Here is a 16,857-nt window from a genome sequence, read left to right as displayed (position 1 = left end):
GTTTCTTCCTCATATCCTCTCGGGGAGGTTTTCCTTGCCGCCGTCACCTCCGGCTCACTCATTAAGGGGGTATATATATATATTTATTATATATATGTGTTTTAAATTTTAAGTTAATGAATCTTAATGTTTATTAAATTAATTTTAAACTTCAATTGTTTATATATATATATATATATATATATATATATATATATATATATATATATATATATATATATATATAATTTTTTTTTTTCACTTATTTATTTTTTCTTGCTCGCAAAAATTATATTATACACGTAATATACACGTATATTGAATTGAATCGAATTGAATCGAATCAGTCAGTAAAACTGTATTTCATTGTGAATCGACTCCGAATGTTCACTTAAAAGATCCAGTTTAAAGAGTCAACTCCGTGAACGACACAGAACCCCAAAGAACAGACAATATGGCGGACAGGGTAACGCAGCTCCAAGATGCAGTCAATTCCGTAAGCTAATACTTGTATTTTACTTGTATTATCACTTCAGCAGTATGTTGAATATGTTTAATGGCCTGTAGTGACGGTTATATGAAATTTAATGTATTGTAAACACAGTATTCGTAGAGTAAAGTCTACTTCCTGATTAAAACAAGTCTGAATTGAGACCCTAACATGGTGCTAATGTGTTGCTGTGCATCAGCTCCTGCATAATGTTTGGGTTTCAGACAATGTTTTGGAGCATGAAGGATACATATTTATATAGTTTTGCTATTTTCTACTTTTAATACTTCTATCCTCTCCTCTGTTGATTTATTCCTCATGTGTGTACAAGCTCATTTGGCCAATAAAGCTCTTTATGGTTGGTTTAATGGCAAAGACAAACTCTGAAAGCAGTTTAACTGATTTTGTACCAAAAATAAAACCACACACAAAAAAAAGATTTATTTAAAGACACTGTTTTCTGGCAGGTTACTGACAAATATCCAGATTAAAAAAAAAAAAAAAAAAAAGACTTGAAGTGTTGGGATATCCTATTTTGTCATAACTTTAATATTACTAATATTATTAAATTAATTAATTTATTTATACAAGCACACTTTCCTGGATTTCTTTTCTGAGTGTTTCCTCTCGAGGTTTTTTCCTCACCACCATCACCTCTGGCTTCCTCAATAAGGCTAAATTCAAATCTTTATCATTTTTTTGGCATTTATATATTCCTGTAAACCTGCTTTGTGACAGTGTTCACTGTTAAAAGCGCTATACAAATTAAATTGAGCAGTAAAATTACCTAATGGTAGGTTTATGTGGAAAAAAAATGGTGTGTGTGTGGTGTTTGGTGTAGGATTAAATTGCCATATCAGGCTATACATACAGTAATTCCAGGATTTTTTGTCATCCTTTTTTTATATTAATTTCACACACAGTTGTTTTACAATTTTGTTGATTTTTCTATATAGAGATTAAAACTGTCGGTTGTTTGAAGCTCATGCCGTTATAAACATCTGTGTTGCAGTTGGCTGATCAGTTCTGTAATGCTATTGGAGTCCTGCAGCAGTGCGCCCCTCCCGCTTCCTTCAGCAACATCCAGACCGTCATTAACAAAGATCAGCCGTCAAACCCCACAGAAGGTAAAGCTGTCCACAAGAGTCCACAGCTGTGCATCAGTTACAGTTTGTTCAGCTAACAGGATGTTATGGGTGTTGAAACTGAACTGCTCGGTCTCTTGTGCTACAGAATATGCACAGCTTTTCGCTGCGCTGATTGCAAGAACGGCTAAAGATGTTGACGTCTTGATCGACTCTTTGCCCAGTGAGGAATCCACGGCTGCCCTACAGGTATAAGCATAACCTCGGACTTGGTGTTTAGGAGAACATAAAGGCATTTCCAAAACTACTGGAACAGCAAGGACAGTTCATTTATTTATGCTGAAGACAAATTGGGTTTGAGATGAAAAAAATGACCAAGAAGACAGTTTAGAATTTCAGGTTTATTACCTGGTATTTATATGTAGGTGTTAAATGGCACACAACAGGACAGGTCTGTGAGTTAATTCCACTGAACCTCTCTCTACTCTTGCTACTCTGTTTGTTGTTAAAACAGATGAACCAACATAAAGACCAGAGAGCTGTCTATGGGAGAAAAGGACCATGATCAATAAGACACAGCTTACTGTGATTTGTTTATCAGTGCATTATAAATAGAAAAAAATACACACTAGTATATAAAGTGTTCAGAAAACTGTGCAAAACTATACATTCTCTCTGTCTATTAATCACCTGTGCTGTGCAGTTGTCTATATCTCCCAGATAACACGATCTAATCATAGGTTTTTCATTAAAAAAAACCTCATAACATTTCATTGCATGAAAAGCATTGCTGAACACCTGCCTTTTCTTCTTCCTTGTACCAGGCCGCTAGTCTGAGGCAGCTGGAGGAGGAGAACCACGAAGCAGCGGCTCGGCTGGAAGAGGTGGTGTTCAGAGGAGATTTACTGCTAGAGAAGATACAGAGTGCTCTGGCTGATATCGCACAGTCGCAGCTCCGCACACGCAGCGGTACATCCAGCCAACCTGTAGCCCCTGAACCCTGACCACACGCTTCCAGCGTTAAACTTTGGACAATGTATAACCTCCACTGCAGGGAACTTTCTGTTCCGTCTTCATTTGCTGAGTCACATTCTGGACATATTCGTGTTCTAGCCTTGTATGCAGTGATGCAAGATGACACAACTAACACAATGTTGTGATCCATGTATGATAACTATCACATGGAATAATATGAATATGAACTTGGACTAGTCTGAGGTGTTCATAAGCTGAAAAGTGTTTATTATTTTGCCAAGGCTCTAGATGTTACTCTTTTTGTAACAGTGTGAGTTTTTGTACATGGTAAGTATTCAGAAATTTCAAGAATTGTCACAAACTTTAAAAACACCATTTTAATATACATTTTTGTTTCCATTACATTAATCAAATTTATTTATAAACTCATTGTTAAAACTATCGAATCTTCTTTACAAACCATGGATAAATATACTGAACTCGCTTGTCTTCCTTAATTGTGGTTCTAATGCTGCAGCATTTCTCAGTGGATTGTAATAAATGTGTAACATCTCTGTAAATATGCAAATGCTTGTGTTTGATGTGCCTTGGACTTTTCTAACAGTTTCTAACAACAGCATATGTTACATCCACACTGTCATTATTATAGACAAATTGATATCACTTTGACAATCGAGTTGTGTTCGGAAAAGCGGTAGAAAATGAATGAATGAATGAATCAAGAGTTGTGATTTACATAATATAATCGCATAAAGAATATCACTGAGACCACTATGAGAACCATATATTATACTATAGTATACTACACTAAAATATCTGCTTAAATTAGTTTTATTAGGCCTTAGAAAAGAGGACTTATAAATATAGCTGCAAGTGGTGATCTGTGGGGTCCAAGCACTCGCAAAATATCACACTCTATAGGCAGTTTTGGCCAAGTTACACCGAATAAAAACTGGTAGTAGAGGAGCACACATTTAATTTACTGAGTGAACATTAGTGAGTCATGGAACAGCAAAATGATGCAAAACACACAATGTTTGCAGCTTTGCATACTTTGTGTAAAAGGGCAAGGGCTTCCAGATGCTGATGCTGGATAAGAAACAATTATGCATAAGGTGCTGGATAAGAAACAATATTCAAGATGACACGTGATTTATTTTTCAACATTTTAGAAAGTACTAGAAATGTATTTTATATGTATTTCTGTTTACTCTGGATATTTTGTCATTTGTTATCGACATTGTACTTAGTAAAAAAAAAAACCACCTTGTGTTTAATTTGAGAAAATATCTTTAAATATCTATACATTTGCTCCAATCAAGCAGGAGCCAGACCTTATTCCACCTGTTTATCTGATCTTGACAGTTAAGAAAGTGTGCTAGACGGTACCTGGTGTGTAGGAGTGACCTGTGGTGTGAGTGATATAGATTTAGCAACCGAATATGTCTGTAGAACACATGGATCTAAAGCTAATGTTTGTATTAATGCTAAAATATTTAAATGTAAGAAGTGCTTGCTGTGTTTACTGTGAGGGGCCATTTTGATTTGACGTCACTTGCTGAACTCGTCCTCACTGAGACAATCTTTTTGATAATATTAATTGGAAATTGGTTTGGACTTTTAAACTTCAATTGTATATTGAAGTTTATATATATATATATATATATATATATATATATATATATATATATATATATATATATATATAAAAACTTCAATATATATTCACTTGTTTGTTTTTATTCTTCATTTTTTCTTCTTCTCAAAATTATTATATTATCGTATTTCCTTTTCTCTCTCTTCTGTTTCCATACTTCTGTAAAGCTGCTTTGAGACAATGTGAAATTGTTAAAAGCACTATACAGTACAAATAAATCGAATCGAATCAGTCAGTAAAACTGTGTTTCATTGTGAGCCGACTCACAATATTCTGAACAAATATTGCATTAACAATAAAATTAGTGAAGTATATTTTAAAATTATACACCTAATTTATCCAACAAACCAATTTTTACAAAAATTTAAAAATGATATATCAGATTATTGTGCATATATAAATACAGAATCTGCTGTACATCTTGTTTTTTTATTATTGTATGTACACTAGTTTTTTTTTGGATTGATGTCGAACATGTTTTTGAGTCATTATGTGGGACAAAAATTAATATACAGAAAAAAGATGTTATATTTATTTAAAAGGAAAGTAAAATGGCGAAATGTCATATTCTTATTTTAAATCTGTTTATTTTAATTGGAAAGTTTTCATATCCATAAATGTAAGTGGTCTGAAAAGAAACCAAACATTTTCCATTTTAATCTGGAAATGAAAACTTATTTTGAAACTTTAAAAGGACTTTAAAAGCCAAAACTATGGACTTTTACAAGCCTGTTAATTTAATTCCTTTTTTCTAAATTAATTAAATTGCTCGATGCCCTTTCTTTGTATTTTCCTTCTTCTTTCCTTTTATGTTACTGTGTTTAAGATTTGAATAATATGGCATTTGTTTTCTGTTATCATTTGTTATTGAAACAATAAAAATTGATTAATCAATCAATTAATTGACTAATTAATAAATAGATAAATAAATACTTACATAAATAATTTAAAAAATATCCGTCATTTCCGGCGCTGATGACATACAAACACAAGTAAACAAAATGGCGGCGCCCGTGCGGCTCTTCGGTATTGCAGGAGGGCATCTTGTAAAAAATCTGTTAAAAACAAATCCAGTCTCACAGGTAAGTTAAAAATAGATAAGTTAGAGTACCAGAAAAAGCAGCTAAGCGGGTGTAGCGAACATGTCCTTCTGGGGTGTCTGGTGTAGAACAAGCTTCAGGTTGAGAAGCTAATGTGCTAATGTGAAAAAGAAGCTAACTGGCTCTACAGTAAACATTATGAAACAGCAGCACACCGTTAGAGTAAACAGTGATATAACAGAATTTAGGAGCTTATAATCAAACGCAAACCTAATGTTTAAGGTGTTGGGGTATCATTTGGAAGGTTGTAAGTTCGATTCCCACATCCACTAAGCTGCCACTGTTGGGCACCTGAGCAAGGCCCTTAACCCTCAATTGCTTAGTTGTATAAAAGATTTGATAATGCCTTGTCCTGGCCGTTTTGATTCAAATGTATGGCATACATAGAGTTGTATATATTAACTTTTAAATATCGTTTTATTTTCAGTATTAATGCTGCTAGATCCCTTGATAATTTCTTCATAATGTTTTATTTTATTGTAGAGGTTTCGTCAGCGAGCTACACAAGCAGCAGCAGCTCAGGTAGCGCTCAATGTGCCAGAGACGAAGTTAACCACGCTGTCCAATGGCCTCAGAGTGGCGTCTGAAGATTCAGGGCTGCAGACCTGCACGGTATGAACTGTACTGTACACCACACAGGCTTCCGTGATCATCTCATTTTCTGAGAAAAGACGATAGGGCTCTGATGCCTGTCAAGGGTTTCTTCTTCGATGTTAGTGGCCTTTGTGGACACCTGACCATCATATCTCCCATAGGTGCTTGTCGAGCATCTCATTCCAGGTTTATCTCTCCTTTGCTGTTAAATTAACTTCCACCTTTCTGAAAGCTCAGTGGTTAAGGTGTTCGACTACTGATCGGAAGGTCACTGGTTCGAATCCCAGGTCCACCAAGCTGCCACTGCAGGCCCCTGAGCAAGGCCCATAACCCTCAATTGCTCAGGTGTATAACCTGAAATAAAAAAAAAATGCAAGTCACTCTGGATAAGAGTGTCTGCTAAATGATTTAAATAAATGATGTAAATTCCCGCTAGATGCTAGAGCATGGCTGTGGGGATTTTTGATAATTCAGCTAAAATATCAGTGAGATGACGCATTGATGTTATAAGAGTAAGGAGGTCAGGGCTCAGTGCAGGACACTTGAGCTCTTTCACTGGTAATTTAACCTCCACACCATGTCTTCATGGAGCTCTGTGTGTCTCTTAGTTATAATTGTAAAGCTACAGCGTACAGAGACATTCTGTACAATTGTTTGCTTTATGGAACAGTTTGTGTATATGCTTGTGGTGGTCAGGTGTGTGCGTACTGGGGGGGACTTAAGTCACAAATTTGAGACTTGAGACTTGCTTGACAAATATTAAAAAAAGACTCGGCTTTGATTTGAAATTCATGACTTGAGACTTACTTGTGACTTGTACATGTGTTACTTACTCCCACCTCTGGGTGTGTGCAAAATTTTGTTTGCCATATTGTGTATTTTTAAGGCTTTTTTTTAATTCAAACTAATGCAGCCTTTAGGATAAGGGGACGGTTTTCTCTCATGATTCTCAGTAGATACCGCTACAGTAGATTAGTGTTTAATGTATAACATCACTGCAGGTGGGTCTGTGGATCGACGCCGGGAGTCGGTACGAGAATGACCGAAACAACGGCACAGCCCACTTCCTGGAGCACATGGCCTTTAAGGTGAGAGAATTTTACTCAATATGTAAAAAGAAGAAAAAAAATCTGTCCTTTTAATGGCTTAAGCAAAGAAATTCCTGAACATTGGTCTCAATGAGACTAGAGCTCTTCAGTGGCACCCAAGTTAGCATCAAAAATGTGTTTTGTAAGAGCAAAGTGTGTAGTACATCATTTGGTACTCAGACCTGTTCTTTAGGATTCCCTGAAGTTTGCATTAAAAAAATATTAGTGGACAAGACTTGTCGATAATCTCACATGGACATTGAAGACTTGTACCTATAAACCATTCAACACAGATCCCACTGATCTCCTGCCTGTTGCATTCTCTATATATGTAGTCATTTTGTCCACTTAAAAGTGAGGTGTATACGAGTCAAGCAATTGGCAGGTCTGAGATTTGAACTGGAAGCCCTGCGCTCCACAGGACAGAACTTTAAAAGGCTGTGAGTGAAAATGAACAGGATGCAAAACAACAGAGCAGGACCTTCAGCATAGGGCCTTTTTACACCTGGTCCCTTCGTGTGTTTTCTCTGATCCGATAGCTATCTGATTTGTTAAAACTGTTCCATTTATATCAGGCCACATAAATGCGTCTTTGCGAATCGGATATCAATCCGATCTTTCTACACCCGTCCAAAATGCAAATATATTTTACCTCATTTTCGAGGTAATTGAAATGGAACATGCTTTGGTGTGTGCTGTTGCTACAAAAAAACAGCATTTACTGTTTGCTGCATTTCCGCTGGTGGCAGCAGTGCATTTTAAGACCCAACGAGACACCTGGGTGAAAGATCGGAGCCAGCACTGGTGGGAAAACATATTTGTTTCTGGCGAGATGCACGACTCGTGACTGACGTACTTCCGTTTGAGAGGAGTATAGCGCTGACGTATGTTGGCTTGAACAATCGCATGCATTTACACCTGTCCAGTTTCATCTGAAATGAAGGGGTTTGAACCATCGGATTTATATCCGTCTTGAATGGAGGGCGTTTACACCTGGTCTTTTTACCATCGGATAGCTATCGGATCACCGAAAAAGCATGAAGTGACCAGGTGTAAAAAGCCCCTAAAGTGAAGCTCTCACTTTATAAGCCTTTTACCCCTCTCTCTTTTTTTAATTAATTCTTTTTTTAAAATAATAAATAGGGTACAAGGAAGCGTTCCCAGCTAGACCTGGAGCTGGAGATCGAGAACATGGGAGCTCACTTGAATGCCTATACTTCAAGGGAGCAGACTGTTTATTACGCCAAAGCCTTTTCCAAGGACCTTCCCAGAGGTATGATGCCACTTTCAGCATCATCAAGATACATGTACACATTTGTTGAACAGATAGTTTAAACCAATGAAGTACTTTTCTTTTTGGACTTGCTGAAAGCCTCCATGGCCTGTATCTGTCCTGTCATCCCCAGCTGTGGAGATTCTCGCCGACATCATCCAGAACAGCATGCTGGGGGAAGCCGAGATTGAGCGAGAGCGTGGTGTCATCCTTCGAGAGATGCAGGAAGTGGAGACCAACCTACAGGAGGTTGTCTTCGACTATCTGCATGCTACGGCGTACCAGGACACTGCTTTGGGAAGAACCATCCTTGGACCTGCAGAAAACATCAGGTGCGTATTTTATAGAGGGCTGTGGAGTTCAGATTATAATCCACACTCTTTTTAATAGAGACTCCTGAAGCCATTAATGAAGTTAGTGTCCATAGCTAAGCGTGACACTTTCTGGTGGTGGTGGTGGTGGTGGTGGTGTTTTTTTCAGAACTATAAACAGAGCAGACCTTGTGGAGTATATTACAACTCATTACAAGGGGCCAAGGATCGTGTTGGCTGCAGCTGGAGGTAAACAGGCACACACGTACCTAATTAACACGTACACTGATACCTCGAGATACGAGTGCATCGACATACAAATTTTTTGAGATTTGAGATATATGAGCTGTGATCCGACCAAATTTTTGCCTTGAGATACGAAAAATTTTTTGAAATACGAACATCCGAGTTGCCGCCGCCGAAACAAAGATCCCCAACAACCACGTGTGAGATACGAACAGTCGAGCCGCTGGCGCCGAACAAAGACCCACGACAACAGTTAAGAGAATTTCAGTTAAGTTAGTTAATTTTAGTGAAGTTTAGTTAAGTTCCATTTAAGTGTAAAGTAGCATTAAGAGCGTACAGTAGCGAGTGAACGAACGAAAGTGAAAGTGTACGTATCCTCCCTCAAGCTCCGTGCGCATCTTCCGTTAGCTCAAGTCGTCTGATCTCCAAGGTAAATAATCGACTTTGTAGTAAAACCAGTTTATTTTTTTTAACCTTCTCTTTTATTACTGTATGTTTTTATACAATTTGTCATTTATATATACAGGTACTGTACATTTTTCATATTCAAAACACAAACAAAACAACTGGAGTGGAATTTTGCGAGCTGGAACGTATTAATGGGATTACAATTCATTTAAATGGGGAAAATTGTTTTGAGATACGAGCAAATTGAGATACGAGCAAGGTCAGGGAACGGATTAAACTCGTATATCGAGGTATTACTGTACTTAATTAATTTGTTCCAGCCTAGAAGGCGTTTTTGTTTATTGCTTAAATCCCGATAATTTTTTTTCCCCCTTCAGGAGTGTCTCACAGTGAACTAATAGATTTGGCTAAATACCATTTTGGAAAGCTGCCTGCCAGGTACAGGGACGAAGCCCCAGCATTACCGCCTTGCCGTTTCACTGGAAGTGAGGTAAAATAACACGTAGTTTGCCTTTCCACCGGCTAGAGAGCCATCACAGAGCCGAGTCTGTAGTCACTGTATACGTCGCACGTTTCCCAGCGCAGCAACTTTAGCGCAGCAGCGGCAAACACAAACATAACAACAATGGTGGATGTTGCTTTACTGTTAATGCTCATGGCTTTGTGAACCTACATTGGCATCCAAACGCAGCGAATCCAACGTGTACGTGCAGCTCCGTGTAATTTGTAAAAACGGAGGTTGTAATCGAGAAAGTACATAACATTATTTTATCATTACACAGAAAAAAGTTAGCCTTAGCATGTGTGCTGATAAGTGATTATATTGCGGTAAAGTAAAAGTGGATTAAACATTAGTATACTTTTAGGTACATTATCAAAAGTGCTAACAGTAGCCCCGCCCCCAGCCCCACCCACAGCCCTGGACACAAGCGGTTCTTCAGTCTAGACCAGCAACGTTTTGGTGCTACTTAAGAACCACTTTTCCTGGTTCAGTGCCGGTGCTTTTGCTGTCGAAACAGAAAGAACTGGTTCTAAATTAGGCTCCGAACCAGCACTCAAACTGCCTCGGTGGAAAAGGGGCAATAACAGTCAGACATGGAGACCAGTTTCCCTTACAGACATCAAGACTTATTTATCGTCCTTTTAGAAAAGTTGTGTGTAAACGATTGCGTAAGAGAGATTTTATTCGTACTCGTGCGAAATCACATCTTCATTTCTGAGCATGTTAGTGTTGCAGAGCTGATTTGAATGTCGACGCCCACAAAACTCCATATAAGGAAAGACTTGCAGAGCTGAAATGGCCAGCACAGAACAAAAAAAAACATGCAAGCTCTTTTAATTTGCTTATTTGCAAGTAAAAATACATTATTTTGCAGCAATTGAAAAGGCTGAAATCTGTTGGCAATTTAGAGAGAAGGTTGATACGGATAAATACAGCGATCAGTAGTTTGAGGACACCAAGCACATCATACAAGGAAACTTTATACTAATGTCGCATGGCAATGTTCGGATTTACACACACAAAGGGCCGTTCTTCGTTAAATTAGCACGTGTAATAAAAATACCTGTGCAGTGTAATCTGTATATGAAGGTGTAGTAACCGCTTACACGTTTTCTTTTACGCTCTTATCCGTGTTTTGTGTATCCGTGGTCACCAGTTTCTGAAATACCAACGATTGCTCATGCCACAATTAAAGTTAGAAGTCTCTGCATTCTGATGCTTCATAAACATTCGCCGAAGCTCTTGACCTGCATCTGTACAATAATATACAGGTGTTCCTAATAAAGTGGACAGTGAGTGGATTAAAATACTAGAGGAGTTGACAAGACAGGAAATGAACTTTATGTACACTACATGAAATATTTCTCACACTATTTATTTTTCCATACAGATTCGAATCAGCGATAATAAGATGCCACTTGCTCACATAGCGATTGCCGTGGAGGCAGTAGGTTGGTCTCATCCTGACACGATCCCTCTCATGGTGGCCAACACGCTTATAGGGAACTGGGACCGATCTTTCGGTGGCGGTGTGGTCAGTATTTCTACCGTGTTGTTTAGGATTCAATAGCAAATGAGTTAAGGTTGTTGTGTCGACTCGAATCAACTCGTGTCTCTCCTTTTAGAATCTGTCCAGTCGACTGGCCCAGATGGCGTGCCAGGGGAACCTGTGCCACAGCTTCCAGTCCTTTAACACCTGCTACACCGACACAGGGCTGTGGGGAATCTACAGCGTGTGTGAGCCGAGCACGATCAGCGACATGATGCACTACACCCAGCTGGAGTGGTGAGCGACTCAGACAGTATTCCGTATTCGGAGCATCAATGACTTGCCTGCATTTAATTGTTTTGTGTGTGTGTGTGTGATGTTGCAGGATGTCCCTGTGCACCAGTGTGACCGAGAGTGAGGTAGCAAGAGCAAAGAATCTCCTGAAAACCAACATGCTGCTTCATTTAGACGGCAAGTCTCAGTCTTCGTGGATCAGCTTTCGAGTGACAGGAATCCGGCTGAATTTATACGGTTAAATAAAATGTCTGGCTTTTTCTCCTTAGGATCCACCCCCATCTGCGAGGACATCGGGAGGCAGATGTTGTGCTACGGGCGCAGAATTCCACTCCACGAACTGGAGGCTAGAATAGATGTAAGTCTACATGCTAGTAAAACCATTATTTAATTAAAAGAATAAATATATTTGTGTTCTCTTACAATGATGCGTCTCTCTACACCAAGGCCATTGATGCAGACACCATCAGGGAAGTGTGTACTAAATACATCTACAACAAAGCTCCAGCAATCGCAGCTGTTGGTACGTATTCCCATGAAATATGTATAAACTTAACTTGTGGTGCGGCCCAGATCACGTACCGATGCGCTATTCTGTGCCGTTATGTATAAATCTTGCGTTTATTACTGAAAACCCCAGTAAGAAGTGCACTTCAGGCACAAGGATGATGCACTGATATAAAGTGTCATTCATTGTGGACAGTTTTGCTTATGTAGTGAGAGAGAGGCAGGGCAACCAGGCACTGATGCTGGATAGCCCATGACACCGTGTTGGACAAGACGTCTTACAAACGACGAGCCGGTTAAATTTTTTTATGCATTTAAAAATGTATCGTATTCTGCTAAAGCCGGCGACATCACATGCATTTGATATCATATACTAAAGTGCATAGTGTGTAATCGGTCTTATGATTAATCACTAATGTTTGTTCGGTTTAATAAATGAACATATTATAATAATGTGTTTCAGGGCCAATTGATCAGCTCGCAGACTACAACCAGATCAAAAGTGGGATGCATTGGATGAGATGAGGAGAAGGTCACAAATTATAAACCTGGAGAATTTATGGAGTCTGTGCATTTTTTGTTTTATTATAAAATAAAGAACACCACAATAACATTAAAAGAACATGAAGCTAAGTGAGTGTGCACGTGGGGTTGTTTCTTGCGCTTTTTCCTGTCATTTTTTATTCTTTGCAGTGACTTGTTCCTGGGCAGCTTTCTTGGCTTTAATCATTTCCACGAGTTCCTGTGATGGACAGAAATGACAGATGGTTATGATGTCATGTTCGATAAAGTGCCGCTTACAGAAGCTCAGTCTTGCTCTAATGTGGAGCGCTTACCTTGTATCTCTTCATACAGTCTTTCTTGGTACGTCCAGGCACAGCTGCAGCGATTTTGTCCCACCTCTCAGGTGTGTTGACGGGGTAGGTCTTCAGCGCCTGCTCCAGAAGCTTTTGCTCTTCCGTAGTCCATGGAGCAGGATTAGTGTCACTGGCGGATCCTAATGGGAGCGTAAATTATATTAACTTAATAAGCGACAGTATGTACATATGGAAAAGAACAATATTAGGTAGTTTTCACACTGGCGGTTTAGTCAGAAACTGATCACATGATAAAAACATTAATGTGGAGCAGGAAGCACAGTGTGCTACTGCACCAGAGACTACCTGCAGGGTGAAAATGAACAACACGTACTCGGGTCTAGATTCGTTCAGAAAGTGAAGTAACCTGTGCGTGTTTTTTAGTTTATCATGTCATATCATGTGCAGCACGAGGGACAATGAAACGTTGTGGGACACAGATGAAGCCTTGCCGTATTAATAACACCCAAACAATCAATCAATCAATCAATCAATATATATATATATATATATATATATAAAAAGAAAAGTTCTCTATGCACATTTCTGATAATGTCAAAGTGAATCTGAAACCAGAGCAGCACTGCAGGAGCACCAGGGAACAAACCAACTGAGACACAGCAAACACATCTAGTGTGAAATCCAACCCAAAGTATGTAGGACTCGTTACAGCACAAATGAACAAACACTGGGTCCAGGTCAGATGTGCATTAAAGCACTCAGAGGAAACTCACCTTCAAAGCGCTCCGAAGGCACGGCGTTGTCTACAGCCGGTGGAACGGCGGAATGCTCTTTCTTAAATTTCTCAAAAGCCTTTTTGTTCACTTCTTCCTTTTGGTGAGGGTCTGGAGGTAAAAAGAAGCATTGAATTATCTGCTCTTCAAGCAGCAACATGGACCTTGTGAACGGAACTCACCGAGTTTTTGGAGAGTCTTGGCTTTATTGATGACATCTTTGGCGGTTCTTTTGATGCCACTACCTGAGTGCAGGTTCATGTAGTTGGCGATTACTTCCCATCTACAGGACAGGAAAGAGTTCAACTGTAAACACACTGTGACAACACCGCTGCCGCCAGCATGGGACGGCACGATTGATGGTGCGAGCAAGGATCTAACCTGGCGTTGGTACCAGCAGGAAACAGGTTAACGGCTTTGATAAGCAGCTGGAGATCCTCCTCGTTCCAGCCCTTGCTCACTCCGCTTCCGGCGTTGGCGTTTTCTGAGCTGCGAGCAGCCTGCTGTGTCCTGACCTCGGCCTCTCGCTCGCGCTGCAGCTGCGCGTTCACTTCCTGCACCTACGCCACACATACTCATAGTGAAACCTATATTTTCCACGTGTGTACGCTTGAGGCCGAAAGTTCACCCTCACAGAGGCTACAAGTGCTCAATCTCAGATTTTCACAACTTAAACAGATTTATTTTTTACCTGTTTCTCTATGGCAGCTCGGCTCTCCCCCTTGCCGGATGAAGCTAAAAGCTCATTTAACGTCTGTAAGCTAGAGAACGAGAGTAAAATACGAATCAGCTTCATCTCAGACCAGACCAGTGCATCCACAAGGAAAAGAAACGGATCTCTCCGACATAAAGCACAGTAAGGAACAGTACACTACCTCAGAAGCTCTAGCCGATCGCATAACTTCTCGACGTCTTCCATCATCTTCACGCTGTCTGCCTCGGTATCCGCAAAGTAATTACAGTTCTGGAAAACAGAAGACTGGTTAATGCTCCCGTGCTGACAAAACAATTTAAAGTGGCAGGGTCCAAGCACCCTTTGCAAGCCCTCATACCCCCAGTCTGATCGGGTCACTTGTCATTAGAAAGTCAGTTATGTTTTAGCGTCCTGATACAGTGCGACAAATTTCAGCTCACTGGTTCCGGGGAAAGAAGTATTTGACTTTAACCCCGTCCCCTACATGTGACCACACCCCAATCTCAGAATCCAGTCACTGCTTGTTTACAGAACTTTCAGGAAAAGTACTCGTCATGTTTTTCGTAGTTTCACCTTTAAGCAGCAAAAATCCTGGGACCAGCTCACAAAGTAGGACTTGCATGTTATGTATTGTATATTTTGTTATGTATTGTATAATTATTGTATATTTCAGAGGGTGGGACTAAATGGTCCATAAGGCTAAATTTTAATAGTTTCAGCTAAAGAATCAAGAGAAAGGTAAAGATTGAAAAGAGACAGGCTCATAGTGCCCCCTTCTGGACAAAGTTTACAACTATAGCTCAGAAAGCTGACAGGTAACTGTTTTTTCTTTTCCCCACCCAATATGTATTACCAGGCCCCAGTTTTTGACTGTGAATCAGGAATCTGTGATATTTAGACTCCTTCTTGCCTAGACTTTATTGGCATGTGGTGGCCATGTTGTTTATGAATGTCAAACTTTTTCCTTTAATCATTATTGAGGGTCACACTCAGTAGTGCTTGGAGTTTTCATCATGGTTTCTCGCACCTTGCACGTCGTCCTGAGTTTCTGTCTCTCTTTCTTGATGGCTTTCTTCTGTGCCTCTTTCTCTTTCTTGGCCTGCTGGGCTGCCTGCTTGGCCTCCTCTTCCTCCTTCTCTCTGGCCAAACGAGCCGCTTCCACCTCTGCCTGTCGAGCCTGAAGTGCAGCAAAACACACAAAACACTCACATTTCATTCCCATGACTACATGATCCTGTAGTCACAAGATCCCCAAAAGTCAGTCTTTAAAGTGGTTTGAGAGATTTTTCTTTTCACTTTTCTATCATTGCTACATTTTCTTCCCTCTGATAACCGTCATCATTCTCCACCCAGAAACACGATCCAATACAAGGCTCAAGTATATTTTTCTCTCTAAGACAATCATAATTTACAAGATTAAATTCTCTTTAAGACACGAATATGGCTCAGTTTAGAAGAACCGACCCGCTCCTTTTCCTCTTGCTCCTTCTTCTTGGCTTCGGCTTTGGCTTTCTTTTCCGATTCCTTCCTGGCTTTCTCCTCCTCTTTAAACTTCTTTATCCTTGGGTCACAGCTGTAGGCCGTATCTACAACACATCGGTCAAAAGGTGAAACACAGGAGAATATCTTCAGTACAGTGCCAAAGATGCTGTAATCAGTATTTTAAGACCATTTTGCCTGAGCTGCCTTGATGATGGGGAAGACAAACACTGTACTCTGTCTCTGTCCAGTAATCTGGAACTAATTCTTTGCTTCTATTAGAGTTTCTCCACAACATGGCTGTACCTTGGTAGAGTTACATGAAAGTAAGTAAGACACTTAAGGTAAGCACATTAAATGCACCGGCCCGAGTGCAGCTGGTAATGAATGGACTGCTGCAGGCCACTGAATCGAGGGGCAGACGCACGCGCAGGGGCAGACACACGCGCAGGGCCAGACACCTGACTCAAGAATGTATTGGCGTGACGGCACTTTTCTAGATACTTTTTAGAATTAACTGTTAATGTGTGACCCAAGAGGAACTCCAAGATCCAAAAAAAAAAAAAAAAAAAAAAAAGAAACAGCCAATTTAAACATGACAGATGGTCAAATGAGATGATTACAGGGGCTTTAAGGGTGACACCGTCCGTACCTACGAGAGTTCGTATCCTGTTCATTTCTTCTTTTTTCCTTTGTGCACGCGATGCCCGGTTCTGCTTCTCGATCCATCTTCGCTCATCTCGACTGTTAAAAGCAACAAAAAAAAAACACACAACACAAGGTAAAGAAAGAGCTACATTATAATATGTAAATGTCGTATCATATGTAAATGTGTTACCATTCAGCTTTTTCTTTCTCCTCTTCATCCAAGTACGAAAACTCCCTCCATGAATCAAAGTTGTACCTTAAATAACAGAAATAACATTGGAAATGAACATCGGCATAAATATTTGCTTCGGTGTTGCATTAACGTGACTTCTGAGAGAACAATCTCACGAATACGTTTCAGGACCATTGTTTAAAAATTAAAACAGTCTAAAGAAGACTTTACACCTAATTAATTTCTAATTGTACAGACCTTTACACACACCCACA

General features: G+C 39.6%; 3 protein-coding genes across 3 annotated transcripts in view; 2 read left to right on the top strand and 1 right to left on the bottom strand.

Moving 5' to 3' along the window:
* Positions 1–364: 364 nt before the first annotated feature.
* Positions 365–3,089, top strand: med21 (mediator complex subunit 21). Its single transcript, XM_027163778.2, has 4 exons — positions 365–475; positions 1,482–1,596; positions 1,703–1,803; positions 2,379–3,089. Exons 1-4 carry the CDS (start codon positions 434–436, stop codon positions 2,556–2,558), a joined length of 438 nt encoding a protein of 145 aa, XP_027019579.1. The 5' UTR covers positions 365–433; the 3' UTR covers positions 2,559–3,089.
* A 2,059-nt stretch (positions 3,090–5,148) lies between these two features.
* Positions 5,149–12,631, top strand: pmpcb (peptidase, mitochondrial processing subunit beta). Its single transcript, XM_027163984.2, has 13 exons — positions 5,149–5,268; positions 5,770–5,898; positions 6,882–6,968; positions 8,112–8,241; positions 8,375–8,573; positions 8,722–8,801; positions 9,584–9,696; positions 11,099–11,242; positions 11,334–11,494; positions 11,583–11,668; positions 11,761–11,849; positions 11,939–12,014; positions 12,462–12,631. Exons 1-13 carry the CDS (start codon positions 5,188–5,190, stop codon positions 12,521–12,523), a joined length of 1,437 nt encoding a protein of 478 aa, XP_027019785.2. The 5' UTR covers positions 5,149–5,187; the 3' UTR covers positions 12,524–12,631.
* The window catches only part of dnajc2 (DnaJ (Hsp40) homolog, subfamily C, member 2), an 8,435-nt gene continuing 4,136 nt past the window's right edge, over positions 12,559–16,857 (bottom strand). The window contains exons 7-17 of the mRNA XM_027163983.2: positions 16,601–16,666; positions 16,415–16,506; positions 15,748–15,869; positions 15,311–15,460; positions 14,465–14,553; positions 14,281–14,350; positions 13,971–14,149; positions 13,772–13,872; positions 13,590–13,700; positions 12,835–12,995; positions 12,559–12,740 (exon numbers count right to left, since the gene is read on the bottom strand). Coding sequence (XP_027019784.1) covers positions 12,672–12,740; positions 12,835–12,995; positions 13,590–13,700; positions 13,772–13,872; positions 13,971–14,149; positions 14,281–14,350; positions 14,465–14,553; positions 15,311–15,460; positions 15,748–15,869; positions 16,415–16,506; positions 16,601–16,666 — 1,210 coding nt within the window. The 3' untranslated portion in view covers positions 12,559–12,671. The remainder of the gene's footprint in view (positions 12,741–12,834; positions 12,996–13,589; positions 13,701–13,771; positions 13,873–13,970; positions 14,150–14,280; positions 14,351–14,464; positions 14,554–15,310; positions 15,461–15,747; positions 15,870–16,414; positions 16,507–16,600; positions 16,667–16,857) is intronic.

Source organism: Tachysurus fulvidraco, chromosome 10 (assembly GCF_022655615.1).
Source record: "Tachysurus fulvidraco isolate hzauxx_2018 chromosome 10, HZAU_PFXX_2.0, whole genome shotgun sequence".
Classification (NCBI taxonomy): domain Eukaryota; kingdom Metazoa; phylum Chordata; class Actinopteri; order Siluriformes; family Bagridae; genus Tachysurus; species Tachysurus fulvidraco.
The sequence above is the reverse complement of the archived record's forward strand: the minus strand, read 5'-3'. Positions and strand labels throughout refer to the sequence as shown.